General features: G+C 39.9%; 1 protein-coding gene across 9 annotated transcripts; it reads right to left on the reverse strand.

Moving 5' to 3' along the window:
- Positions 1-247: 247 nt before the first annotated feature.
- Positions 248-17,061, reverse strand: RNF14 (ring finger protein 14). 9 transcript variants are annotated; one of them, XM_032208977.1, is made up of 9 exons: positions 16,928-17,061; positions 12,167-12,247; positions 11,532-11,694; positions 10,343-10,494; positions 9,374-9,877; positions 7,722-7,950; positions 4,242-4,414; positions 3,077-3,207; positions 248-608 (listed from the first exon to the last, which is right to left on the reverse strand). In XM_032208977.1, exons 3-9 carry the CDS (start codon positions 11,683-11,685, stop codon positions 578-580), a joined length of 1,374 nt encoding a protein of 457 aa, XP_032064868.1. In that variant the 5' UTR covers positions 11,686-11,694; positions 12,167-12,247; positions 16,928-17,061; the 3' UTR covers positions 248-577. The 9 variants fall into 9 exon arrangements, with proteins under 9 accessions (XP_032064868.1, XP_032064865.1, XP_032064866.1 ...); XM_032208974.1 differs by having other exon boundaries at positions 16,891-17,061; XM_032208975.1 differs by having other exon boundaries at positions 16,885-17,061.
- Positions 17,062-17,475: the final 414 nt, after the last annotated feature.

Consider the following 17,475-nt stretch of genomic DNA (forward strand, 5'->3'; position numbering starts at 1 on the left):
AGGCCAGAAGACCAGAATTTTGCCCACAAGTGCAATAGGGTGCTGTAGAAGCCTCAAAGTACAGGCCTATTATCTGAACCTACTGTCGTCTTCTTTATTAAATCTTGATTTTTAAAATCCATTTTCCATCCGTGTCAGGATAAGCCAGATTCCAAGAGACTCTCCGGTTGCATCATTCTCCATGCTAACAGGATAAAGTGTTAAGAATTGTAGGACCTGAAGAAATCACAGGTTTTTTACCTTATACTTTGCTCCTTGGACAAGGATAGCAAACAACTGCTTACATTCCACTGCTGTTGTTCTTGGAACAGTTTTAGTCATAATAGTGCTAACTTGAAAAAGGAGCACATTGTGAAATTTTAATGTGCTTGTTTAAATGTTCAGTGCTTTTGAAAATTAAATTAAAAGATAACATCCATGAAATTAGTGGTAGCAAACAAAAGCAGTTTTCTAGACTGAGCTGATTTCTGTGTCTCATCTATCGATAATCAAAGTAACTTGAACATGCATGGTACATTTTCACTTCTTTAGCTTTTTTGATCCTGGTTAAAGATTAATCATTCTCTTCATTCCAAAATTAATCCTCAATTTCCATAGCTTGAAACAGCCTGAAAGACAAGAAAATTGAATTTTAAACAAGAAAATATTTTGCCAACGCGGTAACAACTCATGCATATATTTCTGTAAAAAGCCCCTGTAGCAGAATCAAGCAGCAAAACTAAAAAAAAAATAGTTTTCAAAACTGGATTTTTTTTCACAACTATGCAGATTTGTAATATCAGAAACTAATGAACATGCTATGTTTTCAGTAAAGAGAAGAACAAACTTAGTAGTACTCAGGCCATAACTTATTAAAAAAAATTAACATTAAAAGATCTGCAATAATGCATTCCAACTGACTTTCTCAGGACTTAACCACTACTTCTACATACGCTCAATATACTTTGATTGTTTATAACAATAGAGACACGTTGTTTGGATTTGTTCCTAGAAAAAAATGGTACTCTTAAATAACATACAATATACTTTTTATTTTCAAGCAAGCACTGATATCTATTGCATTCTTTTGAGGCTGTTTTTCACACTTGAAGCCTCCGGCTGTTTTTGCTTGAAGCCTCCAGAGTGTGAAAAACCAGCCCTATGGGCAAACCGGAAGTTCGGCAATGGACTTCCAGGTCCCCGTAGGTCCGTTTTTCGCTCTCTGGAGCCTTCAGGAGGCTTTCTTGAAGGCTCCGGAGGGCAAAAATTGGCCATACAAGCAAACCAGAAGTCACTTCTGGTTTGTCTGAAGGGCCGTTTTTCGCCCTCTGGAACCTTCAGGGAACTCTCCTGAAGGCTCCGGAGGTCGAAAATCGGCTCTATGGACAAACGGGAAGTCACCATTCCCAAACCTCTGGGTTCCCCATAGGACTGTTTTTCGCCCTCTGGAGCCTTCAGGGAAGCTCCTGAGGCCCCCGGAGGGCGGGGGGCATGAGGGAGGCTATTTTTGCCCTCCCCAGGCCCCTAGAAAGCCTCAAGTCTTGGGAGGGTGAAAAAAACCACACCAAAAGGGGGGGTCATTGGTCACGCGTTCATGGGGGACATAACGCACATAGCATGGGTATGGCACGCCCACGCACGACCTCCCTGCACTCCCCCCCCCACTTTTGGCATGGGAGCCAAAAAAGGTTCACCATTACTGCTCTAGGACAACTTGAAACAATTACAGTTTCTAGCAGTAGCTAATGTAAATCTGCCACTTCCTCCCGCATTCATGAATTCTGTTATCAGCCAGCGCTTCTCTCTTTTTTTCCATTCTCCCAATTTTGTCTGCTATTTATGTGGTTCTGAAGACCTAGGAGTGCTCACAGGAGCTATCAACAATAAAATGGAGGATATGACTGAATGCTTTGCTGCTGCTGCTTGTGTGTGTGTGATGCATGCATCACAAAAAGATATAGGATTCTAAGTGCCTGATGATATCACTGTGATGTTGATGGCTCCTACAGCTACTCCTGTGAGGAATGCATCATTTGACCCCAATAGAGGAGAATATTGTAGCTCAGGGTTGAAGTGTGGATCTTTGGTGCTTTTTGAGTTTGGTTGTTTTTTTGCAGATGTTTTATTACCCAAACTATATAACATCATCAGTGCTGGTAGTGGATGGGGTTTGCTTTCATAACAGTAAACAGCCCAACCAAAAAAGCAAGCCCCAAGACCACCCCTACAAACATTGAGAGGGCAACTTTTAGATCATAAAATGAGAGCAAACCCCACTCCCTACTAAGTACTGATGTTATCTGATTTGATAATGAAATGTCTGCAAGAAAACGACCAAGCTCAGAAAGAACCTCTTCTTTTGTGGCATTTTGATTTAATCAGACTACTAAAGCTATGGAATTTGGCTTCAGCATTAACTTTTGGCACAAATTTAAATATTACAGTACTATTTAAGATTTGATTAAATATTACATTTTGGTAGGAAATCTGTTGCGATGCTAATGAAAGTATATTGTATTCTGCATCTTGCTAAGCCATACTTTAATCATAGTTATTAAAGTTAGCTGGGTTTACTCTAAGTAAATAAACCAAACAAGTCACATTATGGATTAGTACAATGTATGAATCCAGTCTTATTGCACATATTATTTTCCAATAAAAAGTCCCATAACAAATTTCAAAGCAGTCAAAATAGTTTTAACAATTTTGAATTTTTCAATATCATTGCCTCTTGCAGACAAAAAGGTACACGTGTCAAAGGTTTTTGTGTTGTACACAATTGTTCAGCCAGCTCTTTAACCAGCTTGTGGAATAAGCTCCACATTAAACAGTGTTCAATTTATTAACCTATTGCAGTGTTTTTCAAATTTAGCTACTTTTAATATGAGTGGATTTCAATTACTAGAATTCCCCAGCCAGGATGTTGAAGTCCACACATCTTAAAATTACCAAATTTGAAAGACGTTGACCTATTGTTTTGCTTACTTTGTAGTAAGAGATCCCAAAGTCTTCTAGAATGCAAACTCTATTAACCGCTGTAAACTTAGACCTATAGTGAAATTCCGCTTTTCTTTCAGTAGAGAAAAAAGTTACTTACAAGTTAAAACATGGTGAGCCTGGATCACTAAAGTGCTGGTATGGATTTATCCTGGATAAAACACCCATACAAAGCCAACAGAAATATTGCATGCAAGCAGTGCACCTCATCCTGTTACAGCCATTTAACTTCTGGGGAAAAAGAAAGGAAAAAGACAATTTGACCTAAAATCTGTACAATCCACTATACTTTGCTAAATGGAAAATAAAAGATGCAGAGGCTACTCACTTATACTAGCAGTAGCAAATGCTGTCTTCACTGTTATAAAAAAGAGAATTCTGCTTGTCTTTTCTAAATAGCTGAAGCACTAAATGGGATTTTTACCTACAGGTGGTCCTTGACTTACGACCACAGTTGAGCCCAAAATTTTTGTTGCAAGGTGAGACAGCTGTTTAATGAGTTTTATTCCATCTTACAAACATTCTTGCTAAAGGTTGTTAAAGTGAATCACTGCAATTATTAAATTAGTGAAATGGTTGTCAAGTGACTCTGGCTTCCTGGCCGATTTTGCAAAAGTTGATCACATGACCTCAAGAAACTGCAATTGTCATGAGTCAGTTGTCAAGTGTCTGAATTTTGATCAGGTGACCATGGGGATTACTGCAGTGGTCATAAGTGTGAAAAACGGTCATAAGTCACTTTTTTCAGTGCCAGTATAACTTTGAATGGTCACTAAATGTACTGTTGTAAGTTGAGGACTCCCTGTATGGTACTTCATAGTATTGCCAAAGTGGAGCTTCAGAAACAAAAGAAAAAAAAATCCATTGTCAACAGTCCTCTAGGAAGCATATCAACAGAAATTACATAAACTGATATAGGCACTTTCAGGTGTGTGTGTGTGAAAGGGGGAGGAGAGAGACTGAAAAACAGATGTCAGACTTATTTGTATCATCTGCCTCCGCATGGCTTTTTCTGCAGCTTCCAAACCGAGTTTTCTGGCAGTGGCCGCTCTGGGCGTACGTTCTATGGTTGTGGGCCAACACAACCAAAATTTACTCTGGAGATAATCCCAGCCTATAGTCAGGATTGGACTGAGCTGATAGTTTAAAAAATGGCCGTCCACAGCAATTCAAAGCTAGACCACAATTCTTGCTCCTAAAAAGGTAAACATCTTTTGAGTGTCCAGAACATTTTTCAGTCACGTACTTCTTTGCTATGATCTTACCTCAATAGGTGTTGCACAGCAAGGACATGATTTGGAATTGTTTTCTAGCCATTTTTTACTTTCCATCTCCTCTAAAGCCTTTTGAATAACTCTTTTGCCATAGCGTTGCTCCAAAAATCGTTTTGTGGCTTCGTCTGCTTGAAGATATTCATTGCGTAAATCTGCTAGCTTCTCTGCATTAAGAACAGAAAATGGCATAAAGTTGTACAAACTGGCCGCCCAGAGCTTCAGCGCAGCTCCACGCCATGGAAAACATAAATGCGCGCAACCCCCCCAATAATTACAGCCTCAGAGACTTTGTAACGGTGGGAACTTGTTCTCACTCACCCGGGCTTCTGCAGAAGCCTCCCCCCAAAGCCCTCTGAGGGAGGAAGCGCCAGTTGGGAGAGGGGCTTTGGTCCTGCTCTGGGCTAGAATTGTGCAGGGCGTGCACGCACCTATGTTTTCTACGGCATGGAGCCATAGTTGGAAGGCGAGGAACCTGCGGGGCCTCGTCCTTCGGAAAAGGATCTGTCCCGAAGAGGGCAGATGTGGTGGCATCGGTCTTGGGATGTTCTGCGGAGCCCCCCATGGAAAAACGCCGCACAGATGGCTTTTTAACCAGGCAGCTGTCAGAGAGAAGACGGCAGCGTGCGCCTGTGTCTTAGACGACCCCTGTGAAAGGGTCGTTCGACCCCCAAAGGGGTCGCAACCCACAGGTTGAGAACCGCTGTTCTGGAGGATGTCTGACCTGCTACTTCAATATGTTTTAATCAATAGAACACTTCCTGTGTGAATACCATGGCTAATAAAGTGGCTTTTATGAGCCAAATTTCGGATCCAAGCCAGCATTTCTCCAGAACAAAGGGGAGATGGTTGAGACTCATGACTTCATCAAGACAGTTCATGAGCAGACTGCCATTTTTAGTCGTCCTATGAGTGGAATGGCAGGGTGTCGGGATTACATTAAGCCCATTAATGTAATCCTGACTGCTTTGCATAATCAAAAAAATAATCACATATTTTAAAAACTTACAATAAAATTTATACCATTCTTTATGCAGCAAAAGGGAGCTTCTGTATATGGATTGTGAAAAGTTAACAAGGGTTTTAATGGGCCAGAGGAATTTGGAAGTATGGTTTTAAATTATTTAGAAGAATTTATGGGAAAATATCAATTGCTTTGGGGTTTTTTATAATAAGGCTACCCTGATGGTTGAACATTAGTGTCAGAGGATAAAATAAAATGGAGGAGAAATCCTTAGTGCAAACTTTTGAATACCTTTGAGCCAAACCTTTGGAAAGGAAGGATCAAACATTTGATAAAATTGACAGATGATATTCTAATAAAGTTTAGGTTTAGGTTTCGTTTTATTTATATGCCGCCCTATTCCCAACGGGACTCAGGGCGGCTCACAAACCCAAGGGGGGGGGGAAAGAAACACAAAAACTACAGATACAAGCATTTAAAAGTAACCAACAGACACACAAATCGAGAGGGGAAGGAAACTCATCAACCCCAGGCCTGCCGACACAGCCAGGTTTTAACGGCTTTTCGGAAGGCCTGGAGAGAGGTGAGGGTCCGAATCGCTGTGGGGAGTTCATTCCAGAGGGCCGAAGCTGCCACAGAGAAGGCCCTCCCCCGGGTAGTAGCCAGATGGCATTGGCTGGTAGACGGAACCCGGAGGCGGCCAACCCTGTGCGATCTAATGGGTCTTTGGGAGGTAATTGGCAGCAGGCGGTCTCTCAAGTACCCAGGTCCAAAACCATGAAGGGCTTTATAAGTGACGACTAGCACCTTGAAGTGTATCCGGAGACCAATCGGTAACCAGTGCAGCTCGCGGAGGGTAGGTGTAACGTGAGTGTACCGAGGTGCACCCACAATCGCTCGCGCGGCTGCATTCTGGACGAGCTGAAGTCTCCGAATGCTCTTCAAGGGCTGCCCCATGTAGAGCGTTATGAAAGAAAAAGAACTGCAATTGATGTACATGAAATTAATTTGAAGGCGGATTTACATGTAATACAAATAGATGAGACACATGACTTATTCCCTAAAGCAGATGAAGCTATTACACCAGGAAACTGATTTGGATTTATTTTTCTTCTGCATATACAAAATCTGCTAAGATTTGGAAGGATTTTATTAGAAGCAATAAACAAAAAGATCATGTTTACTTATTGATACAAAAGAAATCTGTTTAAAATTCTGAAGGATTATTGTTTTGAAACGCAGATGATCAACAAACTACCTTTACCTTTTTTTTTAGAAGTCAAAGAATAATTTTTAAAACTCAGGGAAGCTTATAAAATAAGCTTGTTTGACCCGGGTTAAAAGAAGAAAATAGTTGTTATCTGCCCTTACTGGACTTGTGCTAACAATGATTAATAGACATAGCGTTTGGACTGTTTTCTTTACCTAAAATATGAGTTAGGGGCAAAAGAGAGATTATAATTTATTTTAGAAATTATGTTAAACTACTAAAATTGTTTTTAATCTGCTGGTATGAAATAAGTTATTTTTAAAAATATTTTCTTTATTTTCTTTTTCAGCATCGTCGTCCCCTTTCCCTGTGCTTTTTTGTATTTTTTGTAGTTTGTATTCACTTTGCATTTATAATTCTTTATAACATCATTTAAAAAAATCTTCTACTGAATAAAGCCTTCTATATATTCCCTATTGAATTAAAGACACAAAGAAATAAATAAAGAAGAGAAATATCAAGATCTAAGAAGACAGCCTTTAAGAATTGTATTTCTAACAGTTTGCCAATCCATGGTAACCATTAGCTGCAATTTTAGATGTAAAATATTGGAGATATGGATAGTGACCCAATTATGAAATCAGAATGATTAGAATGAAAATGTTTGATCTGATTTGGAGGAGAGTGAATTAAATATATTAAGCTCCATAAGAATCTGAAGCTATACAAGAGACTTAAATCATCTTCTCAAACAATTAAAAATTAGACATTTTTTTTGAAACTGAGATCTTAAAATGCTCCATAGAATTAAGATAGTTATTTTCCCCCTTTCTTAAACAAACAAATAAAAACAGCAGGAAAATTTGGGCCACAAAATTTCATCAGTATAATCTTGAAATGCTTTTAGGATTACAAGACAAACTGGAGGACCACCTGCACCATCCATTCTATGAGATTATTGAAGAGTTTCCCACATCCAAAATTATGTTAATTTATTGACTAGATTTATATCCCACTTTTCATTCAGAAGTTCAAGATGGCATAAACAGTGCTCCCCAAAAGAACCCTGTGAGATACAGTCGGTTCATGTAAGAATGTCCCTCTGTGAGTTTCACAACTTGATAAGTAAATGACTCAAGAGTTATTTGGTCAGTACGTTTTCATGGCTGAGGAGAACCTGAGTTTCCTCAGTGCTAGTCCATCATTTTAAGATCTTACTCTCCAACACTACGCTAATTCTCTTACATGAAGCATTAATATTCAGAGAGCACTGAATGCAAGATCCTTTATGGTTACTCACCTGCAGTGACTTTACAGGGGGAAACTCCATGATAGGTCATTTTACACAAAGTGCAGAATGCGTAATTACATTGTGAACAGATGCCCATAGTACAAGAAGGATCCTGCATCACCGGGGTTTGGCAGCTTGGGCGTGGGCAATACACTACATCTGCCATCAAATCCAAACTTGACTGAAGCAGCAGGCGATCGTAAAGTGCAAATAGCTTCTCTTCCACCAGCTCTTTCACCTTGAAGGCAAGTGATGAAATATATTAGAGGATTTTGATGTAGCAAGATTTACCTGAGATCATATTTATGAAAATAATCTGATAGAAGAGTACAAAAGATACTAACCAAATGAACTCCGTTTAGACCAGTGGTTCTCAACCTGTGAGTCGGGACCCCTTTGGAGGTCGAACGACCCTTTCACAGCGGTCGCCTAAGACCATCGGAAAACACATATTGTCGGTGGTCTTAGGAACCGAGACACCAATTTTATGGTTGGGCGTCACCACAACATGAGGAACTGTATTAAAGGGTCGCAGCATTGGGAAGGTTGAGAACCCCTGCTTTAGACCTACTGTCATACAGCAGCAGCTATAGTGATTACACCTCACTTCATATCAAAATTGGAAGGGATTCCTTTCTTATCAGTGCTCCACAATGCATATTTCTAGGGCTTGGCTAATAACAACCCAAAGACTTCAAAGATTTAGAAAGGACTCCAGAATATTACTGAATTAAATTGGGGCCAATTCATTACAGAACGTAGAAACATATATTTAACCCTAAGCTTAGACCAAGATTCTAAAGGTATCGAAAGTTAATTTACAAATAATAATAATAATCCAGAAAATAATAAACCTTTGTTTACTGCAAGACAAACAAATTTACATGTCTCTTCTTATAAATTAGGTGAATACTGACCTAATTCTTTGGGATCTTAGTTTTTTTGCAAAAGATATGGTCCTCTCTTTAAGTACTCACAGTATTAGCTGCCAGAATCATTTCAACAATACAGATAGCCACTACTATAATTGGACATTAGTATATCTTTAAATATGGTAAGTTGTAAGTAAGTTCAGAAGTTGTGGGAGCTGATCACTGAAAGCTTTCAAGACACTGGACTGCCATCTGTCAGAAATCGTGTAGGGTCTCCTGCTTGGGTGGATGGTTGGATTAGATGGTCTACAAGGTCCCTTCCAACTCTGTTAAAAGTCCTCAACTTATTACAGTCCATTTAGTGACTACTCGAAGTTACAACAGCACTGAAAAAAGGGATCATTTTTCACACTCATGACCATTGCAGATCTTCATAGTCACGTGATCAAAATTCAGACACTTGGCAACTAGTTCATATTGATGACAGTTGCAGTGTCCCAGGGTCATAAGATTCTTTTGTGCAACCTTCTGACAAGCAATGTCAATGGGGAAATCATGTTAATAACCATGTTACTAACAACTCCCTTAACAACTGTGGCAAGAAAGGTTGTAAAACGGGGCAAAATGCACATTTCACTTAGCAACAGAAATTTTGGGCTGAATTGTGGGTCGTAAGTTGAGGGCTACCTGTACTAGCTTTTCTTTCTGGATAATGCCCAACTATTTTGATGCTCCAATGACAGGGCGGGATTCATACCATGTCTGACGCATAACTGTCTTTTCTTTTACCTGCCCAGGAGTGGCAACAGATGAACATTCTGGTTCTGGACAATTCAGGCAATGGACCTGTCCATCTTTGATTTGAATTTCAAAGTAGTTCTTCAAGCAAATCTTGCAGTACACATGCCTGCAGTCTTTAAAGTCCATACATTCGCTTCCCTGTTTTACCGAAAAACAAATATTGCACGTGAACATTTTACAGTTAAAATTCTTCTCTTTTTGAGACTGATCAAAGTCTAAAATTTCCTTAATCAGGATTGACAAAGACTCAATATCCTCTACAGTGCTTGTATCAGAGGATTCTCTATGTGTGGATGCAGAATTTTTGATGTCATAGCAACCATCCTCTTCCTTTGGCTGTTTTTCTTGCTTGGTTATCTCCGGTTCAAACGGGGAAGTTATATTCAGATAGGCAAGTGTTTCTTCTTTGAGAAATTGCATCCAGGCAAACAGGACCACAGAACCTCTGTTTTCTTCCCATAAATTATCTAGGTGCCTGCAAAGTGCAGTGAGCTGGAAGTGGAAAGAGCAGTAGAAAAAAACAGTTAGAAAAAACATTTTTTGCACAAATCTTAATTCAATCTGACTATATTTCATGAAAAAAATGGTATTTAATAGTATTGCATCCATATTTCACTCTCCAGCTGTTATCTGAACATTAAGGACTGCTATACCTGTAGAGATAAAATGTAACTCCAGAAATTACTTATGTATAATTTTCAAATGAATATGTTATACGGATAATATTAAGGTTTTAAAGTCACAATTATTGCCTTTATAATATAATTGAAAACAATTCATGAGTTTTAACACACATATTATTTTCCCTAGCTAACCTGAATTTTAATTATGATGCTTCCTTTTAGCAATCATCCTTTGGCTACAAGAAGATCATCACTCATTCATTTAAAAACTATGTGCCTTATCATCCTGATGGATCATATCAATTACATGATGTGTAAAAGATGGATGCCAAACCTGAGCCTGAGAGAGCCACTTGCAAGTGAGAGTGAACAGAGGTGGGGAAGTTGAAGGATAGTCTGCTGGGAATTCAAAATTCAGCACTACTGGAGGCAGAAAGCTTACTGTATATTCAAGTTTGCTGTTTTCAAGAGTCTCTGTGAAGTTGCCTGAAACAAAACGTATTCAATGTATTTATTAAATTTGTTTGCTGTTTATCTCACTGCAAGGCAACTCTGGGTGACATATAAATTAATCTGATTATGCAATTTCCAAGTCATGGTATTTAGCTGAATGGTTCCATCCATATTATTTCCATAAAACCTTCCCTTTGAAAAATTCTCGTTAAAATTTCCTCAAATGTTACTTGAATTTAGGTATGTTAATGTGTAAATATAGTTACCAGTAGATTGTAATCCGCATCCACTTTTTCAACACTGGTGTGTGCAAAATGTGAATTCCTGCCTTGCGCATGTGTGTATGTATATATTCAAAGAGGTAATGAGGTATATTGAAGTATCATATGAGCCAACGCAAAATGCACAGGTTAGCAGAACTCTGAGGGAGACAGGTGGTTAAGAAATAGGATAAATACTGTATTTTTAGGAATATAAGATGCACCTTTTTCCCTCAAAAAAGAGCTGAAAATCTGGGTGCATTTTATACACTGAATACAGTATCTTTTGCCTCCCAAAACCAAAATGGCCGTGCAAAGCCTTTAGGAGGCTTCCAGAGTGCTCCTGGGGGCTGGGAAGGGCAGAAATGAGTGAAAAACGGGCCATTTTTTGCTCGATTTCTCCCCCCCCCGCCCCCAGAAGCACTCTATAAGCCTCCTAAAGGCTATGCATGCCCTTTTTTTTTTACCAAAAGCGGGCCCATTTTTGTGAAAAAGGGGCTGTTTTTTGCTCATTTGGGGGGGCACCCCCTAAGAGAACTCTGCAAATCTCCTAAAGGCTATTCATGATTTTTTGGGGAAAAAATGGGCCCGTTTTTGTGAAAAACAGGCTGCTTTTGGGAGGTCTGCAGAGTGCAAAATCTTTTTTTTTTTTAATTGCCTCTTCAAAATCTTGATGCATCTTATACTCCGGTGCATCTGAAAAATACGGTACATACATGAATGAATGAATGAATGAATGTTCCATACTTGACAGTACTATACTACAATATCTTTCAAGCAAATCTGAATCCAAAAAGGAGTCGGACCTACCGCTCAGATACACTCTGAAATTCTGAGGCACATCCACGGAGATTCGAGTTTCTCCTCCTTGCACATCTTGTGCTCTCTTGAATTCATCTTCATCGTAAATACTTGCCAAAGCAAGAAGTTCATCCTCCTGAGATTCTTTGTCTTCTGAAGACATTTAAATGATCTGTGAATGATAAACGTATTTCTAGAATATGTTATGAAGACATCATAAACTGAATAATCTGCTCCAGTCACCATCAGTACCCAAATGGACAATAGCAGCCTTCTGATTTATGAAATCTTTTCATCTGAAGTAGAGATTCCAGGAAACAGTCAAACGCTTTTACTTATTTTAAAAGTTAAACATTGTCTTTAAACAAAATGCAGTACAGTTGGTCTTAACTATGGAAGTTGAAACAAAATAACTTCAATCACAGTTTATAAATCAGTTTAGTTTCAATTAATGACACTTACGGAATACTAAGGTTTTCATGCCAAAGTATATTTAACAGAAATTAAAACTTTCCAATCTTTTTCTTGTGGCCTGGAAAGGGGGGGGGGAGAAAGAGTTTAAAAGCCCAAGACACATGAAAATAACAAAAAGCAACTGTCTATTCATTGTTATGTCTGAAGTAGGCTAATCTCAAGGAACTCACCTGAAAGCCTTTCTTCTTCCTTACGAAATTCCTCCAGGATCCTTTTCTGTTTCTGATCAGTTTTTCACTGGAGTGCCACCCCTGTCATGAAATATAGTGCCCAGAGAAAAATATTTGATCCATACAACATTACTTTAGAAATTAAATCAAATCTGTAATATTCTCTCAAATCAAACATACATTGTAAACTTACAAGTTTAGCTGGTTTTTAAAAATTCTACTGCTGCTACCACAGAACAGGTATAGACTTCAATGGATAGTTAGGACTGCATGGGAAAAAAACCTGCAACCAGCCTGCCTTCCATTGGGGATCTCTATACTGCACAAGCAACACAGAAAGAGGGCTGAGAAAATATCTACAGATATTTACACGTATCCACAAGTATTGAAGATACAGTTATCTACAGATCTACATCCTGGACATAAACATTTTCAACTCCTCCCCTCCGGATGATGCTATAGGGCATTGCATGCCAAAACAACAAGACCCAAAGTCAATTTCATTCCCTGCCATCATTCTACTAAATACCTAATTCCCCCAGCACTATCTTATGCCTAAGGATATTTACCCATGTAATATGGCTATATTACTATTATCCATCTCACCTTTCCTGTTACCTACCCCTATTGTTACCTTATAGCTATTACTTTGTCGGTTGTATCTTACGATTTATGATTGTATCTTATGATTTATGATTTATTATTTTATTGCTCATACAGCTTATACACCAGAAACAAATTCCTTGTGTGTCTAATCACATTTAGTCAATATAAAATATTCTGTTGAATAAATCAATCTTTGGAATCATGCGCGCTGTATAAACCCCACTTGGCTATTAGGAACTGGGTTGATATGCAGCATTTCCCACAATACATGTAATAACCCAGATCAGCATAAACAAAACCACCATCAACTTAAACTTGTCTTGCTCAGCTTGTTAATTAAACTTTTCAAAGTTTAAGTACATTGTACAAATCTGGAATAGCTAGATTAAAAAAAAGCTGTAAGTTGAAACCTTACTTGCAGTTAATGGGAAGTTAAAGGTATCAGCTTCAGGTTCATACAGCCTGAAAGATTCAATGAAAATGACTAAGGTGTGCAAGACGAGAGAAAAAGGATGTCATGTACATCACTCACGGTCATTTAAGATATTGTGTGAATCACGTCAACAGGCCACACAACAGGTTGGCCTGTTGTTCTGATTCGGTCACTGTCATTTCTAAATCATAGCTCATGGCATAGCATCTTGCACTGGAGAATTTCAAGTTCTCCCTTTGCCCCTAACCTCCCTGGCTTCAGATTTCACTTTTCTTGGACCAAAATAGCTTCTCCCCTTCTGAACTTTCTATTCCTCTTTTTACTTCACTTGGAGCAGCGAAGCTATAGTGGTTTTCAGCACAGCTTAGGCAAGGAGTAATGTTATCTGTATAGCATCAAACAATACACTGGTAGAAAAATTACAGAATGGCAATGGTAAAGATTGAAAAAAAATAATGGTAAGTACATAATTGATTTAATCATATTTGATTTGATTCCTAATGATTCCACTTGCCATCTCTTCCTCTGCTGCTGCTTTCCTAATATCAAAATTATGACTCTTGGTTCCACAGAGCAAAGACATGACTTTCAGCTACATTATTAGTACCGCAATCTTACCTAAAAAGACATATGCAAAACATATTTTATTCCACTAAAATAATTTTACTGCTCAAATCAATCACATTTATTAAGAATGGTTATTTATTTATTGAATTTCTATGCTCTCCATCTCACTGGTTCTGGGCAGCTTATAGTATCAGAAGCAATTAAAATGGAAACATTAAAACATCAAGTCTTAAAACACAAATGGCATTAACAGTAAATTAAATAAAGGACCAGAGAGTAAGCAAGTGTGGAAGTGGTATCTTATCTAATCTACTAGCCATCTCCAGAGTGGGACACCCTTGTATGGGACCCAAGAGAATTGGCAGAACCATATTTTTAGGCCCTTTCCAAAGGCTGAGGGTAGGGACAGATCTCACATCTGGGATGGGAGAAGGGGGAATGATGTTCCAAAGGGCGGAAGCTACAGCAGAAAAGGTTCTCCTCCTGGACCCGACCAGCCACAATTTCTTGGCTGACATGATTCACAAGATCCCCTTTTTTGTTAGCACAAGTGGGGTGGGCCAATCCCATTGGTGAAATATGGTTCCTCAGATATCCTGGACCTATGTCATAAAGGGCTTTAAAGATGATAACCAACAGCTTGAATTGGCTCTGGAATCAAACTGGAAACCAGTGCAGTTTACACAACATAGTTGTTACACGGGCCGCCTAAACTGTTCGCACTGCTTCGCTTTGTGCCAACTGAAGCTTCTGAATATTCTTCAAGAGTAGTCTCATGTAGAGCACGTTGCAGTACTCCAAGCGCGAGATGACCAGGGCATTAAGTGACTGAACGCAGGACTCATAATCCAGGAAGGGGTGCAAAACAAAGTTGAGTAAAGGCTCTCCTACCTATGACTGCCACCTGCTCTTTGAGCAGGAGTGGTGTGCCTAGAAGAACCCCCAGATTGTGCATAGGATGTGTCTGGGGAAGTATGACCCCATCTAGAACTAAAGTTGTTAAACTAGGTCTCAAGACTCCATATACCCATATCCACTCAGTCCTTTCAGGGTTTAAGTGATGCCTATTGTCCCTCATAGCCTCCAGACACTGTGAAACGGAAATGACAGCAACACCTCTGTCACACAGGTTGGAGATATAAAATTGAGTATCAGCAGTGTACTAATGATACCTCATCTCACTGTGTTGGATGATCTCACCTATTCTAGCAACAGCAATATCACTTAGGCTTATATACCGCTTCGTAGTGCTTTTACAGCCCTCTCTAAGTGGTTTACAGAGTCAGCATCTTGTCCTCAACAATCTGGGTCCTCATTTTACCCACCTCGCAAGGATGGAAGGCTGAGTCAACCTCGAGCCAGTGAGATCTGACCTGCCGAACTGTCAGCTGAAGTAGCCTGCAGTATTGCACTCTTAACAACTGTGCCACCTTGGCTCTGTTATATTTTTATATGACTCTGTTATGTTTTATATATTTTGTTATATTTTCACCTCATTTATTTATTACATTTATTTGCCACTTATCTTACTGTAGGGCTATTCTAAGCAACTTGTAATAATAAAAAGGAAGAAAAATGAAAGGGGCATAAATAGAACAGGAGTAAAATAGAATAAAGTAAACAATGACAAAGGAACACAACAAAAATAAATACATTAATAGGATAACCAAAAAGATGGATGGTTGGAGGGCAGAGAGCAAGGGGAGAGGAGGGGAGGTGGAGGCTGCCATCAATCTAGCAGCCACTTCCAATGTGGAACTCCCCTATTTGATCCCCAGACCAACCAGCAGAGTCAGATCCTTAGGCTCTTTTGCGGAAGGACAGGAGGCTGGAGACAGCTTTTACCTTAGACCAGTGTTTCTCAAGCTTGTCAACTTGAAGATGTCTGGACTTCAACTCCCAGAATTCCCCAGCCAGGCTGGGGAATTCTGGGAGTTGAAGTCCAGACATCTTCAAGTTGACAAGCTTGAGAAACACTGCCTTAGACAGTAAAGTCTTCCAAAAGGCCAGGTGCAATTGGTATCTCTGATATAATTTTATTTTCTGAATAATCAGAGAAATGTATGCAAGCTTTTGCGAGAAGCAAAAATAATAATAATCCATGCTGTCCACTAAGAGTCAAAGAAATATAGCACTTACTTTCTATTAAAAGAGGAATTTTTTTTCTGACTATGCTATAACTTTTCATGATCATTAATTTTGGTCTCCTATGAACATTTATTAAAATTAGCAAGGTTTCCCCTTCCTAAATCTGGTTTACTTGGAAATTATTTTATCTATCAAGGATATGTGTGAAAGCAGGTGAAAAATATAGGCCAGGAAAGAGGTAGGTGGGTGGGTGGGTCTGTCTGTCTCACAAATTATTAGCCTTGCCTAACTTTCTAATTTCCCTAAACTACTTACATATTTCATATGCTATTAATTCAAAAGACCCTGCAAAAATATCTTAGATTGTTAACTTAAGAGGCTTCAAAAGCTGGGCACACCAACTCTTTGGAACAGTAGAACAGAGAGCCAAATGACCAAAGTCGTAAAGATAAAATAGCAGAGAAAAAGGAACCATTTGGATCTGACTTGGGTCACAAATAGTATCCATTCACTGCTGCGACCCCACCCACTCACGCATTCACCCACCCACCCACGAAATACTTACTACAGGGATCCTCTAAGCTTTGTCGGTGTAACAGAAACAATCGGGTACGTGCCACCAAACCATTTCCGACTTCTAGAGACCCCATATAGATAAATATTTTCTCCAGAACAAAAAGAATAGCCGTGCGATAAAAGAGCGCCTTTGCTGGAAGAAACTTTGGAACCCACCCAATGAGGCGAGCTGCCTATTCGTGGTTTTTAAAAAGCAAGCGCGGAGCCTGTTGAAAAGGCCGAGGCATTTCCCTTGATATGAACAGAGCGAGCTCAAAGGCGTCCAAAGCGCAGGAGCACCTTCCAGTTCTCGCTATAGGGGTGCTAGCGATCGGCTGACGTCACAGAACCTCAAGAGCGGAAAGTAACAAGATCACCGCGATACACAACGCGCTTCCAGCGCCGCCCTCCCCTTTGCCGACTCGGCTCCCCTTCCACTCCATCCCGCTTCTTTGCTATAACCTCCTACCCGCACCCTCGGATCCTTCCCCGCTGACCAGGACCCCCGCTACCGAGGCACTCCTCCTCCTCCTCCGCTTGCAAAGCCTGGTTTCCGCGACCAGTTCCGTCACGGATTGCGAGAGCTACGGGAGGAAAAAAAAACGCTAGGAAGGGAAAGCGAGGGCGGCGTTTTACTCTAGCGGGGTCATGTGCGTCCGCCGGTTTCCGGTTCGTTTTGCGAAGCTTTAGTGAGACGGTTCGGGGGAGCCGAGGAGTGGGGCCGCCAGTGGTCGCACGAGTGGAAGGGAAGGAGCGCTGTTTGCCAAAACCACGTTTGGGTTCCCCTTAGGGATGGGTGGCGCTAGAATCGGTTGAGCTGAACTTTTTCTGTGTTTGCCTTTAGTTGCGATTTGAAAAAGAAGGCGCGGAAGAGCAGGCTTTAAGGAGCCACAACGTTTAACAGATTAACAGAGTTTGAAGGGACCTTGTAGGTCATCTAGTCCAACCCCACCCTGCCCAAGCAGGAGTCTGTACACCATTTCTGACAAATGGCAGCCCAGTCTCTTCTCGAAAGCCTCCAGTGACGAAGCTCCCACAACTTCTGTTCCATGGGTTGATT

This window comes from Thamnophis elegans, chromosome 2 (genome assembly GCF_009769535.1).
Source record: "Thamnophis elegans isolate rThaEle1 chromosome 2, rThaEle1.pri, whole genome shotgun sequence".
NCBI lineage: Eukaryota > Metazoa > Chordata > Lepidosauria > Squamata > Colubridae > Thamnophis > Thamnophis elegans.